Source organism: Vicugna pacos, chromosome 6, assembly GCF_048564905.1.
Source record: "Vicugna pacos chromosome 6, VicPac4, whole genome shotgun sequence".
NCBI classification, from domain to species: Eukaryota; Metazoa; Chordata; class Mammalia; order Artiodactyla; family Camelidae; genus Vicugna; species Vicugna pacos.
Window position 1 is genome coordinate 33,186,844 of NC_132992.1, and position 13,404 is coordinate 33,200,247.

A 13,404-nucleotide genomic window follows, 5' to 3' on the forward strand; every position below is an offset into this window, starting at 1 on the left:
GAGCTCCCCCAATCCAGCTCCAGCCTGGGCCAACCTCTTCCAGACCTCAGCCTTGGGGGCCCTGGCTGCCTGGAACACAGACATGTAGCTGCTGGGGAGTGACTTGGTAAGGACTTTGTCCAGGGGACTGCCAAAGCAAATTGGGGCTCATCATGGAGGTGGGCAGGAAACCCAGTTCCCAAGGGTGAACTCTCTGACTGGCACAAGTAGAAATAGATGGAAGCCAGAAAAAACTAAGCAGGAAGTGCTAGGTCCTGGCCAAATGGTGTTTTGGGAGATGGGCAAGGAGGTGCGGTGCTGGGAGCTGGTTGCCTGGGGAAACAGAGGCAAGGGGAGCAGAGTGCAAACCTGCCAGGAAACAAGCCTGTGCTTCCAGAGTGCCTCCCAGGGAATGCTGCCACTAGGGAGTGAATCCTGGTTTGTCAGCTGTGTGACCTTGGTCAAGTTCTGGAATGTCTCTGAAGCTCAGTTCCTCATCTGGAGCAGTGACTTTGGTGAAGAGTAAATATATGTAAAGTACGTAGCACAGTGGTTTTTCCTCTTCACTTTGGCTCCCCTCTTCCTCCTCCCTGCCCCCTCACCCCCCAGCTTGTACCTTCCCAAAAGCTCAAAGTGTTTCTTTGTTGAGGGCAGGAGACTTCTCTCTGTCCTTTATGCTTCATCTCTGCCCTCTCCTTTGCAAATAGAGGTTTAAAGTGATTCTAACTTACTCAGAGAGGGCTCCGGGCCCCAGGTAAGGCTGGAGAAAACCCAGGCTGGGTGGGTAACTAAGACCCTGCATGGATGGCAACCTCAGGCAGGGAGCCCCTCAGCTTCAGGGCTTGCCTTTGCCACTATTCACGGGGTCCCCTCCATCTGATTTTTGGGTCCCAGTCTTCTTTCCCTCTCTTGTTCCTTCCCAGCAGGGCCAACTAGCTGGTCTCATCCTCACCTACCCTATGACTTCCTTGAACTGTTCTTGTTCTTCCTGCTGCTCAAAATTTCTCAGGTGCTCACAGACTTTTCTAGTTCTCTTCTCTTTGGACCCCACAGCATCAGGGTTGCCTGAGTTCTAATCCTGGTTTCAATACGAGCTAGTGATCTTGGCAAGCTATGTGACCTTTTGGGGCCTCTGCTTCCTTGTCTGTCAAATGGGATGATAATGGACCTGAGGATTAAGAGAATTCTGAGAACAGTGCCTGGCCCATGATGTGTAAACATTGGCTCAAGGCAACTGTTTTTATTATTATTTGATGCCAGCTCTGTGGGGCAGGAGAATGTCAAGGACATGATGCCTGCCCTGGAGAAACTCACATCACATAGATCATGATTGAATACAGTTGATACCATCCCACTGGCCTTGGAATAAAATCCAAATGCTCCACCACAGCCTGTAAGACCTTATGTGATCTGGTCCTTGCCCACTTCTTCACCTCATCTCATTCCACGCTCTCCCTTATCCTTAATTTTTCATCCACACTGTCCTTCCTGTTTCTCAGACATACCAAGCTCTTCCACCTCTAGGATTCTGTGTGGCCTGTTCCCTCTGCCTGGACCACACTTTCCCTGGGACCTTTCCATCACTATGTCAAATTCTGCATCTTTCAGAAAGGCCTTTCCCAGCTTTTCAAGTTAAAGTTGTCCCCTTCCCCCCTTCACTCCCCAGTAATTCCCTATCTCATAACACTGTTCCAGTTTCTTCATAACACTTATTATTATCAGAAATGATCTTGTTCCTTGTTGGCTGTCTGTCTTCTCCTAAAACATGAGCTTCATGGGGCAAGGATCGTACCTGGCTTGTCCTCCTCTGCATTCCTAGCATTTAGGATGATGCCTGGCCCATAGTAGGTGCTCAATAAATATTTGGCAAGTGGACAAATGACCAGGGCAGCCATGACTGTAGGACAAACTGAGTAGGCTGAAGGCCCTCTGTGGGGAGGCAGCAGCCCCGGGCTAGGGGAGGCAGTTGCTGGGCTTTTTGTCCTGTTCACTCTGATTCTCTGTGTGTCTCCCAGGCCAGAATGGGTTCTCTTTGAAAGCAGGCTCCAGAGCCTAAGTACCTTTGTAACTGAAAGTGATACTACAAGTAATTAGCAACTAGTACCATCATCACCCACCCATCAGCACACGGGAGCCTGTCCTCGAGGCCTCCGTCTGAGCCAGCCGTTCACCTTTAATTGTGGGATCTGGGGAGGTTGTGGTGGGGAAGTGCTTCAGCGCTGAGAACAGCATCAATTTACTAGCAGCACAGAAGTACTTCGGCATTTTTCGCCACCAGCGCCCCGGCCTCACATCAGGTGAGCGCCAATGAGCTTCAACAGGCCCTGCCAAATCCTGTGGTTTTAGCACAATTTCTGGAGCTGCTAAGCTGGCTGGCACTTTTGTGGCCATCCAGGTGACACCCCCTGTCCCCCAACCCCCCTGCCAAACACAAACATTTCTACCAACGAGAAAAGAGGCCTGAGGTGAAGAGTTGATCAGAGGCAGGAACAGGACTTCAAGGCAGTGGGTGAGAATTTGAATGATTTTCTGAGGAAGGGCAGGACAGCCATTGGAGCATCTTGCAAGCTTTCCTGGCCAAGGCTGTGTCTTCTGTCACATCTTCCCTGCTCTTTCCTGCTAGGGGCTTATCTCTTTCCAGAAGCTCAGGGGTGGGACTCCCAGCTGGTCCCCTGTGGCTGCCAGGTCAGGCCCAGACAGGTGAGGACACGTGGAGACGCCCTTGATGTGAGGTGCTGGGTGAACTTTCCTTTGTCTCCGCCTCCAGCATTCTCCCCGTTGCCACCCCCATCTCTCCACACCCCCAAGGGTTCCTGGGAAGCTGAAGTGACTCAGGGATTCCAAAACTAGTCACCCAGGAGGAAAACCCTCTGGAAAATGTTTCTCATGGCAGGGAGTCACCCTGAGGAGACCCACAGCTGCTACTGAGATAAGGGCTGATGGGAGGGGGGTGGGGTGGGGGTGTGTGGCTCAGAGTGCAGGTTCTGGGTCAAGCCTGGTCATCACACCAAGCCTGGGGTGACTGTGTGCTTGCAGGGGCCCTCCCCCTGCCCTTCAGGGGTTTCCTCAGAGGAGGTCCTGGTAACGTGGCAGGTGGACACCCCAAAGGTCTGCCCAGCAGGGAATGTCCTGGGTAACCAATGGAGGGCCTTTGAAGGATCAGCAAATGAAAAGAATTGCTGGGATCACTTCCAGCTCTTGAGAGCACCCTTTCCTGGATGAGGACCAAGATCAAGAGGTCTGGGCCCATGTCAGGCTCTGAGGCCCTGATTGGTTTTGGCGAGGCCCCTAGGGATCCAGCTCTTCTGAAAGAACACTGTGCCCTTAGAGCCTCTTTCTGGGGTTGGGGCTTGCTCGGGAACACCAAGAGCTACCCTGGGGACCATGTGCCAAGGCCAAAGGCTGGGAAATAGGGAGCTGGAGCTGCGGATCCCAGCCTGCTGGGCTGAATGCCTGAGCAGGCGGGAATGCCCCGTGGCCTCCAGCAGGTTCAGGTGAAATCTGTCCCAGCCCACGCCCACACGAGTAGGAAAGCCCTTCCATTTGCCGCCTGCCAAGGGTCACCGCTTCCACGCCAAGAGCTTTGATCTGGAGCTGGTCAGGGCTGGGGTGAGAAACCAGTTATGCTCCCTCCTGTGTGATCTTGATTAGATTACTCAATTCTCTGGGTCTCATTCTCTTCATCTTAATATGGGGACAATACTTTCCATCTCACAGTTTTATCAGAAGGAGAAGATGAGGTGATGCATGTGTGGGGCTGGGCACCATCCTGCCCAGCGCCGTGTGGCAGTGAGAAGGCTCCTGGGAGCCCGGGGTGGAGTGTGGCAGTGGGAGGGGGCTGATATGTTCCTGGCCTCAGTGGCCTTCCTAGGTGCCCCTGCTCTCCCAACCACTACCAGTTTCCCCTAAGCCCTCACCCAGCCCCACCCCCCAGACTCACCAATGCAGCCTCTCCCACTTCTCTAGAATGGCCCCTGACCTCATCGCTCCTCTGCTTTGGGGCTGCTTTGCTCCAAAGCATTTGAAGGATTCCTTCCCACTCTGCAGTTTAAGTTATTCCTGGTTCCCTGTGTTTATTTCCCGAGTCCTTGGTTACCACAGGAGTATTTTCTAAGGGAAAGCACATGCAAATCAGGAAGCATCATTCTAGAGACAACGTCTGTGTATGAGTGTGTTGGTGGCGGGCTCATGGGTGTGGGGGCGACGGGGGTTGGTGGGCAAGGATGAAGTGTAAAAGACTGGAGGAAAATAGGCCTGCTCTTGGAGAAGAGCCTCCCAGGTGGGGTGGCCCCTGGCTGACCTGTGGCTTTGGGGTCAGGCCCAGCTAGAGCTTTGCCAGCACACACGTACTCTCCTCCTGGCTGATTGTAGCCCGTGGAGCTGGGGTCCTGAGACTGGATAAGCTCACCCCATGGCCTGAGAGTGACCGCGCTGGCCCTCGACCCCCAGGCCCTGTGAGTAGGGGTGAGGTAGGCTAATCGGAGACCTGGGTGCTCCTGTCATGTCTTAGCTGAGGCTGTCACCGTGCTCCTCCTTTTCCTGGCTCTCCCTTCTCATTCATGTGATGGGAACAGTCACCCACAGCTCTTCCATCAGACTCTGCACATTCAGCCAAAAAACCAGTGGGACGCAGACCTTCCTGGCAGCCTGTGGGGTTAGAAGTTCAGCGAAAGCCCAGGGATGTGGGGGTGGGGCTCCCTGGAGGGGAAGTTTGGGAAAGGGTAATGGACAGCAGGGAGAAGTCGTAGATAACTGGGGTCATAGAAGTTGGGGTCATCAAAGATGAGTCAGGGGTCAGAGAACAGAAGGGTTGAGGGTCCAAGGAGATAGAGAGGAAATGTTCATTAAGGTGGGTGATCAGGAGGACATCTGAGAAGAAAGGGAAGAGAAGACACAGGACCCTGGGTGGGAGCAGCAGGGATCATAGGAACAAGGCTTCTTGAAGAGAGGCCAGACGATGTTCCCTAATTTTGGGTACCAAGCCAACCAGAGAAATTCCCATGATGCCGATTCTCAAAGGCACAGAAGAGCATAATACTATTGCTTTGACCCCACACCCAGAAAAGCGCAAAGAACAAAGTTTGCCCAATAAGTTCCCAGGCTTACAACGACGTTAATCACAACTTCCATGAAGTCTACATTTAAAGCAGCTTTTGGAAACAATTCCAAGTGTTTTTTTTTTTTTTTTTTTTTTTTTTGGTTTGGTTTGGTGTTCTAATCTCAGGTCACACCCGTCAAAAGGTAGTGGAAATAAATTTGAATAAACAAAGCAGGCTTGCTGAAAATAAAACCAGGACTCCTAAACTGCTCCAGTCAACCTGCTTCCACAAGGCCCTGCTGTCAGCCAGTGTGGCTCTGAGGCTGGGCGAGCAGTATCCGGCATGTACCAGGTGAGTGCACTGAGCGGGGCAGGAGCAAAGATGCGGCTGGGGGTGGAGATAGCTGCCAGGGTTGGGGCTGGGGACCAGGTGGAGCCTGAATCCAGAATCTCAGGGAGCAGTTCAGGGAAGGGGCACCCAGAGGAGGTGGGAGCAGTTTTCTCACTGGCCTTTTCTTACAGGTGGTTGCATTCTTGGCAATGGTTATGGGAACCCACACCTTTCATCTGTGGCTCCAGTGCTGCACCCACTGGCCCAGCTGCTGCCCCAGCAAAGGACAGAACTCCACTGAGGAGTGGCTGAAGTGGAACACTGTGCTCACGCCTCCCCCAGAGCCTGCCAGCCTCGCCCACCACCCAGAGTCTTGCAGAGCTAGCGAAGATGGACCCCTCAACAGCAGGTCCATTGCCCCCTGGAGATATGAGTGAGTGTGCCAGCCCCTGTCCCCACCCGAATGCCTGAAGCTTGCTGGTTAGGGTGTGTGAGAGGCCGGGGGAATTCCACCCAATTCCGGCTCACCTGCCTCTTTTCATCTCAGGGAGGCCTTAAAGTTTGGGTGTTAGACAAAGCCTAGCTCTGACTCTAATTGGGTGACCTTAGGCCAATTACTCAAGGGTTCAAAGCTCAGTATTTTTCATCTGTAAAATGAAAGAATATTCCATAGGCTAATGGTGCAAATCCTATGAAATAAGGTACGAAAAATCTATACTTAATACAGAAAATGTTGGTTTTCTTCCCTTCTTCTTCCTCTATTTCTCTCCCTCCCATCTTCCTCCTCCCCCCTGTCCTCCCCCCAACCCCGCTCCACCTCCTTCTTCCCCTACAATGGCCATGTTTTTCTAACTAAAATATCAGGGAATAATTTATGATATAGGCACAAACAGCCCAATACCAAGAGAATGAGATCCCCGTCCACTCGGGGGGCATCTGGGTGGCTGGAGCCCCAGGCTGGCTATCTTTGACTGTGAGCAGTCTGATTCTTTCGCTGGGTGCCACACTCATATTAGAATTCTTTATTTGTGTCATGATGTAAAAAAAATATTAGGAAGAACTGAAATCGGGACAATGAATTAAAATATTAAAAATTAGTGCCTTAGGGATCCCAAACATATTTCTCCTCCTGTCTTATGTCCTCACGGGGTGTTTGTGTTCCATTCCCCATAAATCTAGTTCTGGTTTAGTCTTGGCTTTGGAGATGGATGGAGAAGGTCAGTGGGTCCGGCCGGGTCAGGGGTGGGTGGTCATCTTTGATTGAGACTAGATCCAGGGCCAAGATTCTGGCTCACTATGTTTTGAAGTGGTCTCAGAGGGCTGGCTGGGTTCTGGGCTAAATCCCCTTTGAGGAGGCTGGGTACAAGATGGCTGACTGGGCTGGGGTCTAGACTGCTGGTTAGGAAGCCAGGAAACCCTGATAACTGCTGGGCTGGTCCTCTCCAAAGCGTATTCTTTGCAACACTTGTCCCACAAGCTCCTCCTCTGAAAAAAAGTGATGACGTTGAATAAGTCTGGGGAAAGCGGCTGGAGCCCCACCCCTCGGAGGTTCCCAGCGTGCTCAGCACGTTCCAAGACTCATCACAGAACCCCTACTGCTGCAGCGCAGGTATTAGGGAACCCCCTCTGGAAAATGCTGTGCTAGCCAAGGCCTGTCTGTTTGAAAGATGGTTTTATAACCCGGGGGCTCTTTCCCACTGGGCTTCTGGAGTTCCAGACCTTTGGAGCACCTACTTTCTGTGTCTTTTTTTGGCCATGAAATCCTTTCAGAATAAGTAAATAAGTCTTACCATACATACACACACACACACACACACACACACACACACACACACATGGAACTTATTTATTTTTCATTTTTTTGGTGGAGGGAGGTAATTCAGTTTACCTATTTCTTTCTTTTTTTTAGAGGAGATACTGGTGATTGAACCCAGGACCTTGTGTATGCTAAGCATGTGCTCTACCATGGGAGCTATACTCTGCCCCCACCATACACTCTCATGTGTGCTTATAACCCATAACCCAGCACAGCCAGTGTCCGGCGGAAGGGCAGGATTGGTGGACAGTGGCTCCCTCTGGGGAGGGGGACTGATGGGGAGACAGAATGTCAGCCTTCACTTTATGCTTCCTTGTACTTGGATGTAAGAGCAGTTTTTACCTTAGATTTAAAAGAAACGCTAAAAATATAATGACAATTACAAAAAGAAACCAGAGAATATATCAGAAGCAGACTGATCTGGTGGAGGCTCAGGCAGGAGCTGCTCACCTTCCCCTGCCTCCCTCAGGGCTCCAGGACCCGTTGGAAAGCCACTCTTCCATCCCCAACCCTCCCTTACAATTGGGGAAATAAATCCCAGAGAAGAGGGGGTGACTTGTTCAAAGCCACCCAGCAAGTGGGTACCAGAACTGGGAGAAGCCAGGACCCTCACAGCCCCAATTCCTGCCTCTGGCACTTCCACACTGGCCCTCCCAGCTCCTAGCTGGTCCCCCGTCTCCCTGCCAGCCTCCCTCCAGGGCCTGACACTTGCCACCCCCACAGGTTGGACAGGGACTTGAACCGGCTCCCCCAGGACTTATACCATGCACGTTGCCTGTGTCCACACTGCGTCAGCCTCCAGACAGGCTCCCACATGGACCCCCTGGGCAACTCGGAGCTGCTCTACCACAACCAGACCGTCTTCTACCGGCGGCCATGCCCTGGAGAGCAGGGTGCCCACAATGGCTACTGCCTGGAACGCCGGCTCTACCGTGTCTCCTTGGCTTGCGTGTGCGTGAGGCCCCGTGTGATGGCCTAGCTGTGCAGCCCCGGGCTGGTCCTTGCTCAAACACTGGAGCTGGGTGTACAACCACCTGCCATGGTGAGCCAGGATGCCCGAATGCTCAGCCCCTCCAAAGCACCACCTGGAGCAGCAGGATCTTGGGACAGGATGGAGGACTTTAGGGGGAACGCACATTGCACTTTTTGGAGTGGATGGGAAATGCAGGGTGATGGAAAAGGAGCAGCTGCTGCTTCTGGTCCCTGGAAGCTGGCGTTTTGGCATTTCCTCCTGGGAAATGTCTTCAAATCTCAGCCTCTTTGCCTCTTTCTTTCCTCCCATCCCCAGCTGCCCTGGTGCAGCACAGACACTTTCTGGTATTTTCCCCTTGGCCAAAGGAGAGCCCCTCATTTCATTCATTCATTCATTCCTCAAATACTCAGTGGGCATCTACTTTGGATGCTCTACTTTATGCACCCTGGTGTAGCTTCTAATCTCATGACGTGGGTGCCTCTGAGGAAGAGGCTGTTATTGAGCCTGGAGAGAATCATCCAAATAAATAATCTGTATTTTAAAGTGGCCTTATTTGTATTTGGAATGAACATCCTGTGGTCCCCAGCCAGGTCCCTTCTCCGCCCCACCGTCAGCCCTCACCTACTGCCCTCTCCCGCTGACCTCCAGAGTTTCCACTGTGTACCCCTATACCCCCCTTCCCTGGCTCCCTGGCCCAGCCCTCAACACTGGGGTGGGGGTCAGGCTGCCCTCCTGGCATGCTGGAGAGACAGAGGCCCATTGAGGCGCTGCAGCAGGCACACAGCGCCCCCTTGTCCCCCCAACAATCTGCCTTTGTCCTCAGTTTTGGCTGCTACGGCTGGGTCCTGGAGGGCGCTCTCTGGCTGGGGCTTCAGCCCCCACCCTCCCTAAAAGGAAAAGGGAGAAAGGCAGTGAGGAGGAGGGTTAAGGTTAGGGAAGGGGGACACAAACTTCCTCAGGCCTGGGTCCTTGGGGGCTTCTAGTGCAGCCCGTTTCCAGACTCACACCTTCTGGCTCCTCCCCATTTCTCCATGGATCTCCTCCTCCTCCCTCCTCCCCTCTGCCCTTCTCCCGGTGGGTTGGGCTCCAAATCAGGGGAGGGCTGACCACTCCCCCCTTTCCTGCCCCTCCCCTCCCATGTGCCTGCTCGGGGGCAGTCCAGGCACCACCGGCAGGGCACTCTGGGCAGCTGGGTGAAGGCCCATCTGGGCAAGCCTCCCCCTGCGGCCGTCTTCTCTGGGGCCCCGCAGCAGGCCTGCCCGCTTCACTTTCGGGTTTCTCCCAGTGTCTTCCTGCTCCTGTCTGCTTCCCCATCCTGCCAGGTTTCCATCTTCCTGTTTCCCTTCCTGGGCTGGTGGCAGTGGGGGGCTGTGCCCGGTGGGACCCTCGGAGATGCTCAGTGCTCTGGATTGCCGGGACCGGCCCCCTGAAGAGGGGACAGCTGCAAGGCTCCAGGGCTTCGCCGTGGACAAGACCTTCCTCTCCTCCCTCAAAGGCATTCTGCTGGAAACTGAGCTGGTAATAGCCTCCCCCCCAACCTAGAGCCTCCATGTTCCCCTCCCTGGCCCTCTAGGGCTCACCCTCAGCAGCCTCCCTCCCCAGGCTCTCGGGACACCCCTCCTGGCCCACATCTCCTCCCCTGCCTTCTTGCTGCCTCTCCATCTGAAGGTGGTCCCAGCAGGTTTCAGCTGCAGCAGGAAGGATTGAAGTTAGATGGAGGACTGCTCTCTGGGACATTGAGGGAGTGTGAGGCACAGGGATGGGATAGGGTAACGCCATCTGGTCTTTCTCTGGGCTCTAAGATGGCCACTTCTTGGCATGTCCAAGAAGTTCTACTATCAGAAAGGGCAGACTTCCTGCGGCCCCACTTTATCTGTTGCCTGTTCCCCACAAACATCTGTCCTCCAGAAATGATCTTCCCCTAGTCACTCAGCAAGACCTTAGTGTAAACTTAAGTCTTCTGCATTTATGTCATCCCACATTGCCAGAACTGAAGACATCTCAGAGTCCACCCTGGAGCATCTGCCTTCTAAATCTTGCCTCTTGGCTTGGAACCAGAGGCTCTGGTCCTTATTAGAGGAGTTTTAGGCATCTGGGAGTGGGGAAAGTATTATGGGGCACAGGGTGCCTCCTGGGGGTGCAGGCTGCTGTGGGCACCGCTCCAGGGTCTGGCGTTCTCATTGTACTCTGTGCTAAAGGGGGACCCGTCTCTTCTGGATTTCATACAGTGGTGCCCCTGGAACCGTGCAGCTTGGCAACACTGCTGGGGCTGCTGGGGCGGCTGGGATCCCGGGGCAGGGGCAGCCTAGGCTGGCAGAGGTGGGAAGCTAGAGACTGCCCTCAATGGGCAAAGGCTCTGGATGTGGCTCCTGCCACCAGGGATGGCGAGACCTCCAAGGACAGGTGGGATGGGCCAGATGGGGGAGCTCCCAAGGAGGGGAAGGCAAAGGCCTGGCCATGCCTGTGTCCTCTTCTTGGCAAGCTTCCCACACTCTATCCTGTAGGCCCTGACCTTCATCATCTTCATCTGCTTCACGGCCTCCATCTCCGCCTACATGGCGGCTGCGCTGCTGGAGTTCTTCATTACGCTCACCTTCCTCTTCCTCTATGCCACCCAGTACTACCAGCGCTTCGATCAGCTGAACTGGCCCTGTCTGGTGAGAGACGCTGCCTCCCCCACCCCATTCTGGTCCCCTTTCTTCTCTGTTGAATTTTCCTTTCTTCTCCCAGACTCTCTCCTTTTCCTGGGTTAGTACAGAGTCCGGCCCCCACACCGTGCATGCAAACACTGCTTTGACTCACATCCCTTAGATCTGTTCCCTCATCCAGGTCCAGCCCCAGCCCTGCCCTGGCCTCAGCCACTGAGCCTGGGTCAGCCCCAGCCCCAGCCCAGGTCCCTGGCTTCTCGTCCTGGTCGCTCTGCTGTCATCTGCATCCCTCTCCTGGAGAGCTGGGTGAGCTCTCTTTCCCTCTGTCTCTCAAGTGCTTTATATTGTGTCCAAGGGTATCTCCATGTAGAGATTCACTGTGCCTGAGGGTCAAGCCGCTGACTAGCCTGGAAAACCTCAGGGTGATGCTCCTTACTCTCTGACTTCCCTTTGACCCTGCACTCCCGACCCCCAGGACTTCCTCCGCTGTGTCAGCGCCATCATCATCTTCCTGGTGGTCTCCTTTGCGGCCGTGACCTCCCGGGATGGAGCTGCCATTGCTGCTTTTGTGAGTCCGGCCCCACAGAGCTCTCCAGCTCCCCAAGGACCTCTGGCTGGTGGCTGCACACTTTCTGCACCTCTCTCCATCCCAGGCTCAAGCCAGTGCCTGCGGTTTGGTTCACACCTTGCCCCATACCACCCACCTCCCTCTCCCTGGTATCTGATGGCTCGATGGCCTTTGTTGTGCCACCCCGACTCTTACTCCCACAGGTTTTTGGCATCATCCTGGTTTCTGTCTTTGCCTACGATGCCTTCAAGATCTACCGGACTGAGATGGCACCCAGGGCCTCCCAGGGTGAGTGCCTGTACTCTGGGGAGAGGAGATGCCCCCTCCACCCCTTGCCGCAGCTACCCTACTCTGATGTGCCCTACCCTGCCCGGCTCCATCTCCACAGGGGACCAGCAGTGACCCTGGGGCTACTTGGCTTCCAAGCCCAGCCAGGAAAGGGCGATGGCAGAGCCCAGACACAACTCCTTTGGATTTACTAGGTCCCCAGCCTCCGGTCCCCTACCCCAGGCCTACTGAGATGGACCAGGCCTGAGAAGTCACCGGGGACTTGTCTGTGGGGCCTCATGCTCTGAAATCTGGCTCCTAATGAATCTTGGCCAGGGAGGGGATATCATGGATAAAGGGAAAGGTGCAGGAGGAAGATGGTCATTCCCAAATTAAAAGATTTGAATCCTGCTGGTGAGTCTTTTCTTCCCCAGAAATTAGGCAGATTGGGAATGCCATGGAGTATTCACGGGAATGTTGCCTAGAGCAGGTCATGGTCCCTTCTTTGGGACCAGGTCTGAACAATGAGGAAGTGGGGTTTAGACTGAAGATGCTGAAGACATCCTTCAGCACAAAGCTTCCATGCCACAACTCTGTGTGCAAGGCCACTGTGCGATGTGCCTGGTGGCTGGGCACCCAGAGTTCTGTGTCTGAGAAGGCACAAGCTTTCCCTACGTGAGTGAGTGCCCACGTGTCCAGCCTGCTTCACACAGGGTTTAGTGGGTTTGAGAGGAGGTGCTTCCCTGGAGTGTGTGTAGAGCTCCCCCTGGTGGTGTGGGGAGAACTTGGCCCGCAGGCCACGGGATGGGGTGGGGTGGAGGCGGGGGGGGGCGGGGGTGTGTGTGGGGGGTCAGCATCCAATGAGGGCAGAGATTCCCACAATTCTGGAACTGGACGACCCCTCAGATATCAGCTGGTTCAATCCCCTCGTTTCACATAAGAGAGAATATGCCTGATTAGGGGAAGTGACCTCTATTTGTGAAAGAGTTAGAGCTGGAGCCCATCTCTCCTAACATCTAAACAGGTGTTCTGGATATTGTTCTGAGTCCCTTATAGCTCAGAAAAAAGGGCCCAGATTCATCTCCATCTCCATTCACCAGTAGGTCCACCTTCCCAGCTTACCAACACCTCAGCAGACGTTTCCTGAGCCTCCCCAAAAACCGACCCCATGCTGGGCTCCAGGGATTCAGAGGCGACAGGGGGCTTGTCCTTGAGCGCTCACAGATGGGAAGGAGACCAGCTAGGGAAGGGCAGTCATGGCTCAGGGGGAGTTTGGAGTCAGCGCTGCCTGGTCCATGACAGTCCAGTGCACCCAGGATATCCCTGCCCAACCCCGCAGAGCCCAGTGTGGCCGAGCTCTTGCTGACTTGCTATCCTCTTTCCAATGCTCGTGTGTCCCTGCCCTGAAATACCTTCCTTCTTCTGGGGTGCTCCTTCCAAATGCGGGCCCTGGCCCCCAAACCCTGCCTGAACCCGGAACTCTGGTAGAGGTACTCTGCTCCCCTTGGGGATAACCTCTCTTGGCCTGGCTTTTCCTCTCTCGGGGCTCCTGTTCTCCTGTTCTCACATCCTGGCTCCCCCCTGAGCTGGTGGCCTCTCCAGGGCTAGAACCGACCAGCTTTTGTGTTTCTCTGGTCTCCTCTCACAGTCCTTAGGACTTTAATGACAGATCATTCTCAAGATGGGTGACTGACCTTGGGCAGGGGGCGGTCAATGCCTCAGGGAGGGATAGAAAGGGCTTAGCCAGGGGAGTCCAGAAGACAGGGGGCCAGTGAAGGGATGAG

General features: G+C 54.4%; 2 protein-coding genes across 3 annotated transcripts; both read left to right on the forward strand.

The window, feature by feature from the left end:
- The first annotated feature begins 5,102 nt into the window (after positions 1 to 5,102).
- Positions 5,103 to 8,751, forward strand: IL25 (interleukin 25). The gene is made up of 3 exons (XM_072963955.1): positions 5,103 to 5,369; positions 5,540 to 5,781; positions 7,888 to 8,751. The coding sequence occupies exons 1-3, from the start codon at positions 5,361 to 5,363 to the stop codon at positions 8,141 to 8,143; spliced, it is 507 nt and encodes a 168-aa protein (XP_072820056.1). The 5' UTR covers positions 5,103 to 5,360; the 3' UTR covers positions 8,144 to 8,751.
- A 468-nt stretch (positions 8,752 to 9,219) lies between these two features.
- CMTM5 (CKLF like MARVEL transmembrane domain containing 5) lies at positions 9,220 to 12,031 on the forward strand. Of its 2 annotated transcripts, XM_006219661.4 has the most exons (5): positions 9,225 to 9,655; positions 10,642 to 10,794; positions 11,261 to 11,353; positions 11,557 to 11,641; positions 11,742 to 12,031. In XM_006219661.4, exons 1-5 carry the CDS (start codon positions 9,530 to 9,532, stop codon positions 11,753 to 11,755), a joined length of 471 nt encoding a protein of 156 aa, XP_006219723.1. In that variant the 5' UTR covers positions 9,225 to 9,529; the 3' UTR covers positions 11,756 to 12,031. The 2 variants fall into 2 exon arrangements, with proteins under 2 accessions (XP_031529586.1, XP_006219723.1); XM_031673726.2 differs by lacking the exon at positions 11,261 to 11,353 and having other exon boundaries at positions 9,220 to 9,655.
- Positions 12,032 to 13,404: the final 1,373 nt, after the last annotated feature.

What these genes read in the sequence shown, in the direction of transcription:
- IL25 (XM_072963955.1), top strand. An exon ending in ATTGCCCCCTGGAGATATGA is followed by an intron (nt 5,782 to 7,887) that starts GTGAGTGTGCCA and finishes CCACCCCCACAG; the next exon opens with GTTGGACAGGGACTTGAACC.
- CMTM5 (XM_006219661.4), top strand. Translation starts at nt 9,530, where the DNA reads ATGCTCAGTGCTCTGGATTGCCGGGACCGGCCCCCTGAAGAGGGGACA. An exon ending in AGCTGAACTGGCCCTGTCTG is followed by an intron (nt 10,795 to 11,260) that starts GTGAGAGACGCT and finishes CCCGACCCCCAG; the next exon opens with GACTTCCTCCGCTGTGTCAG. An exon ending in GAGCTGCCATTGCTGCTTTT is followed by an intron (nt 11,354 to 11,556) that starts GTGAGTCCGGCC and finishes TTACTCCCACAG; the next exon opens with GTTTTTGGCATCATCCTGGT.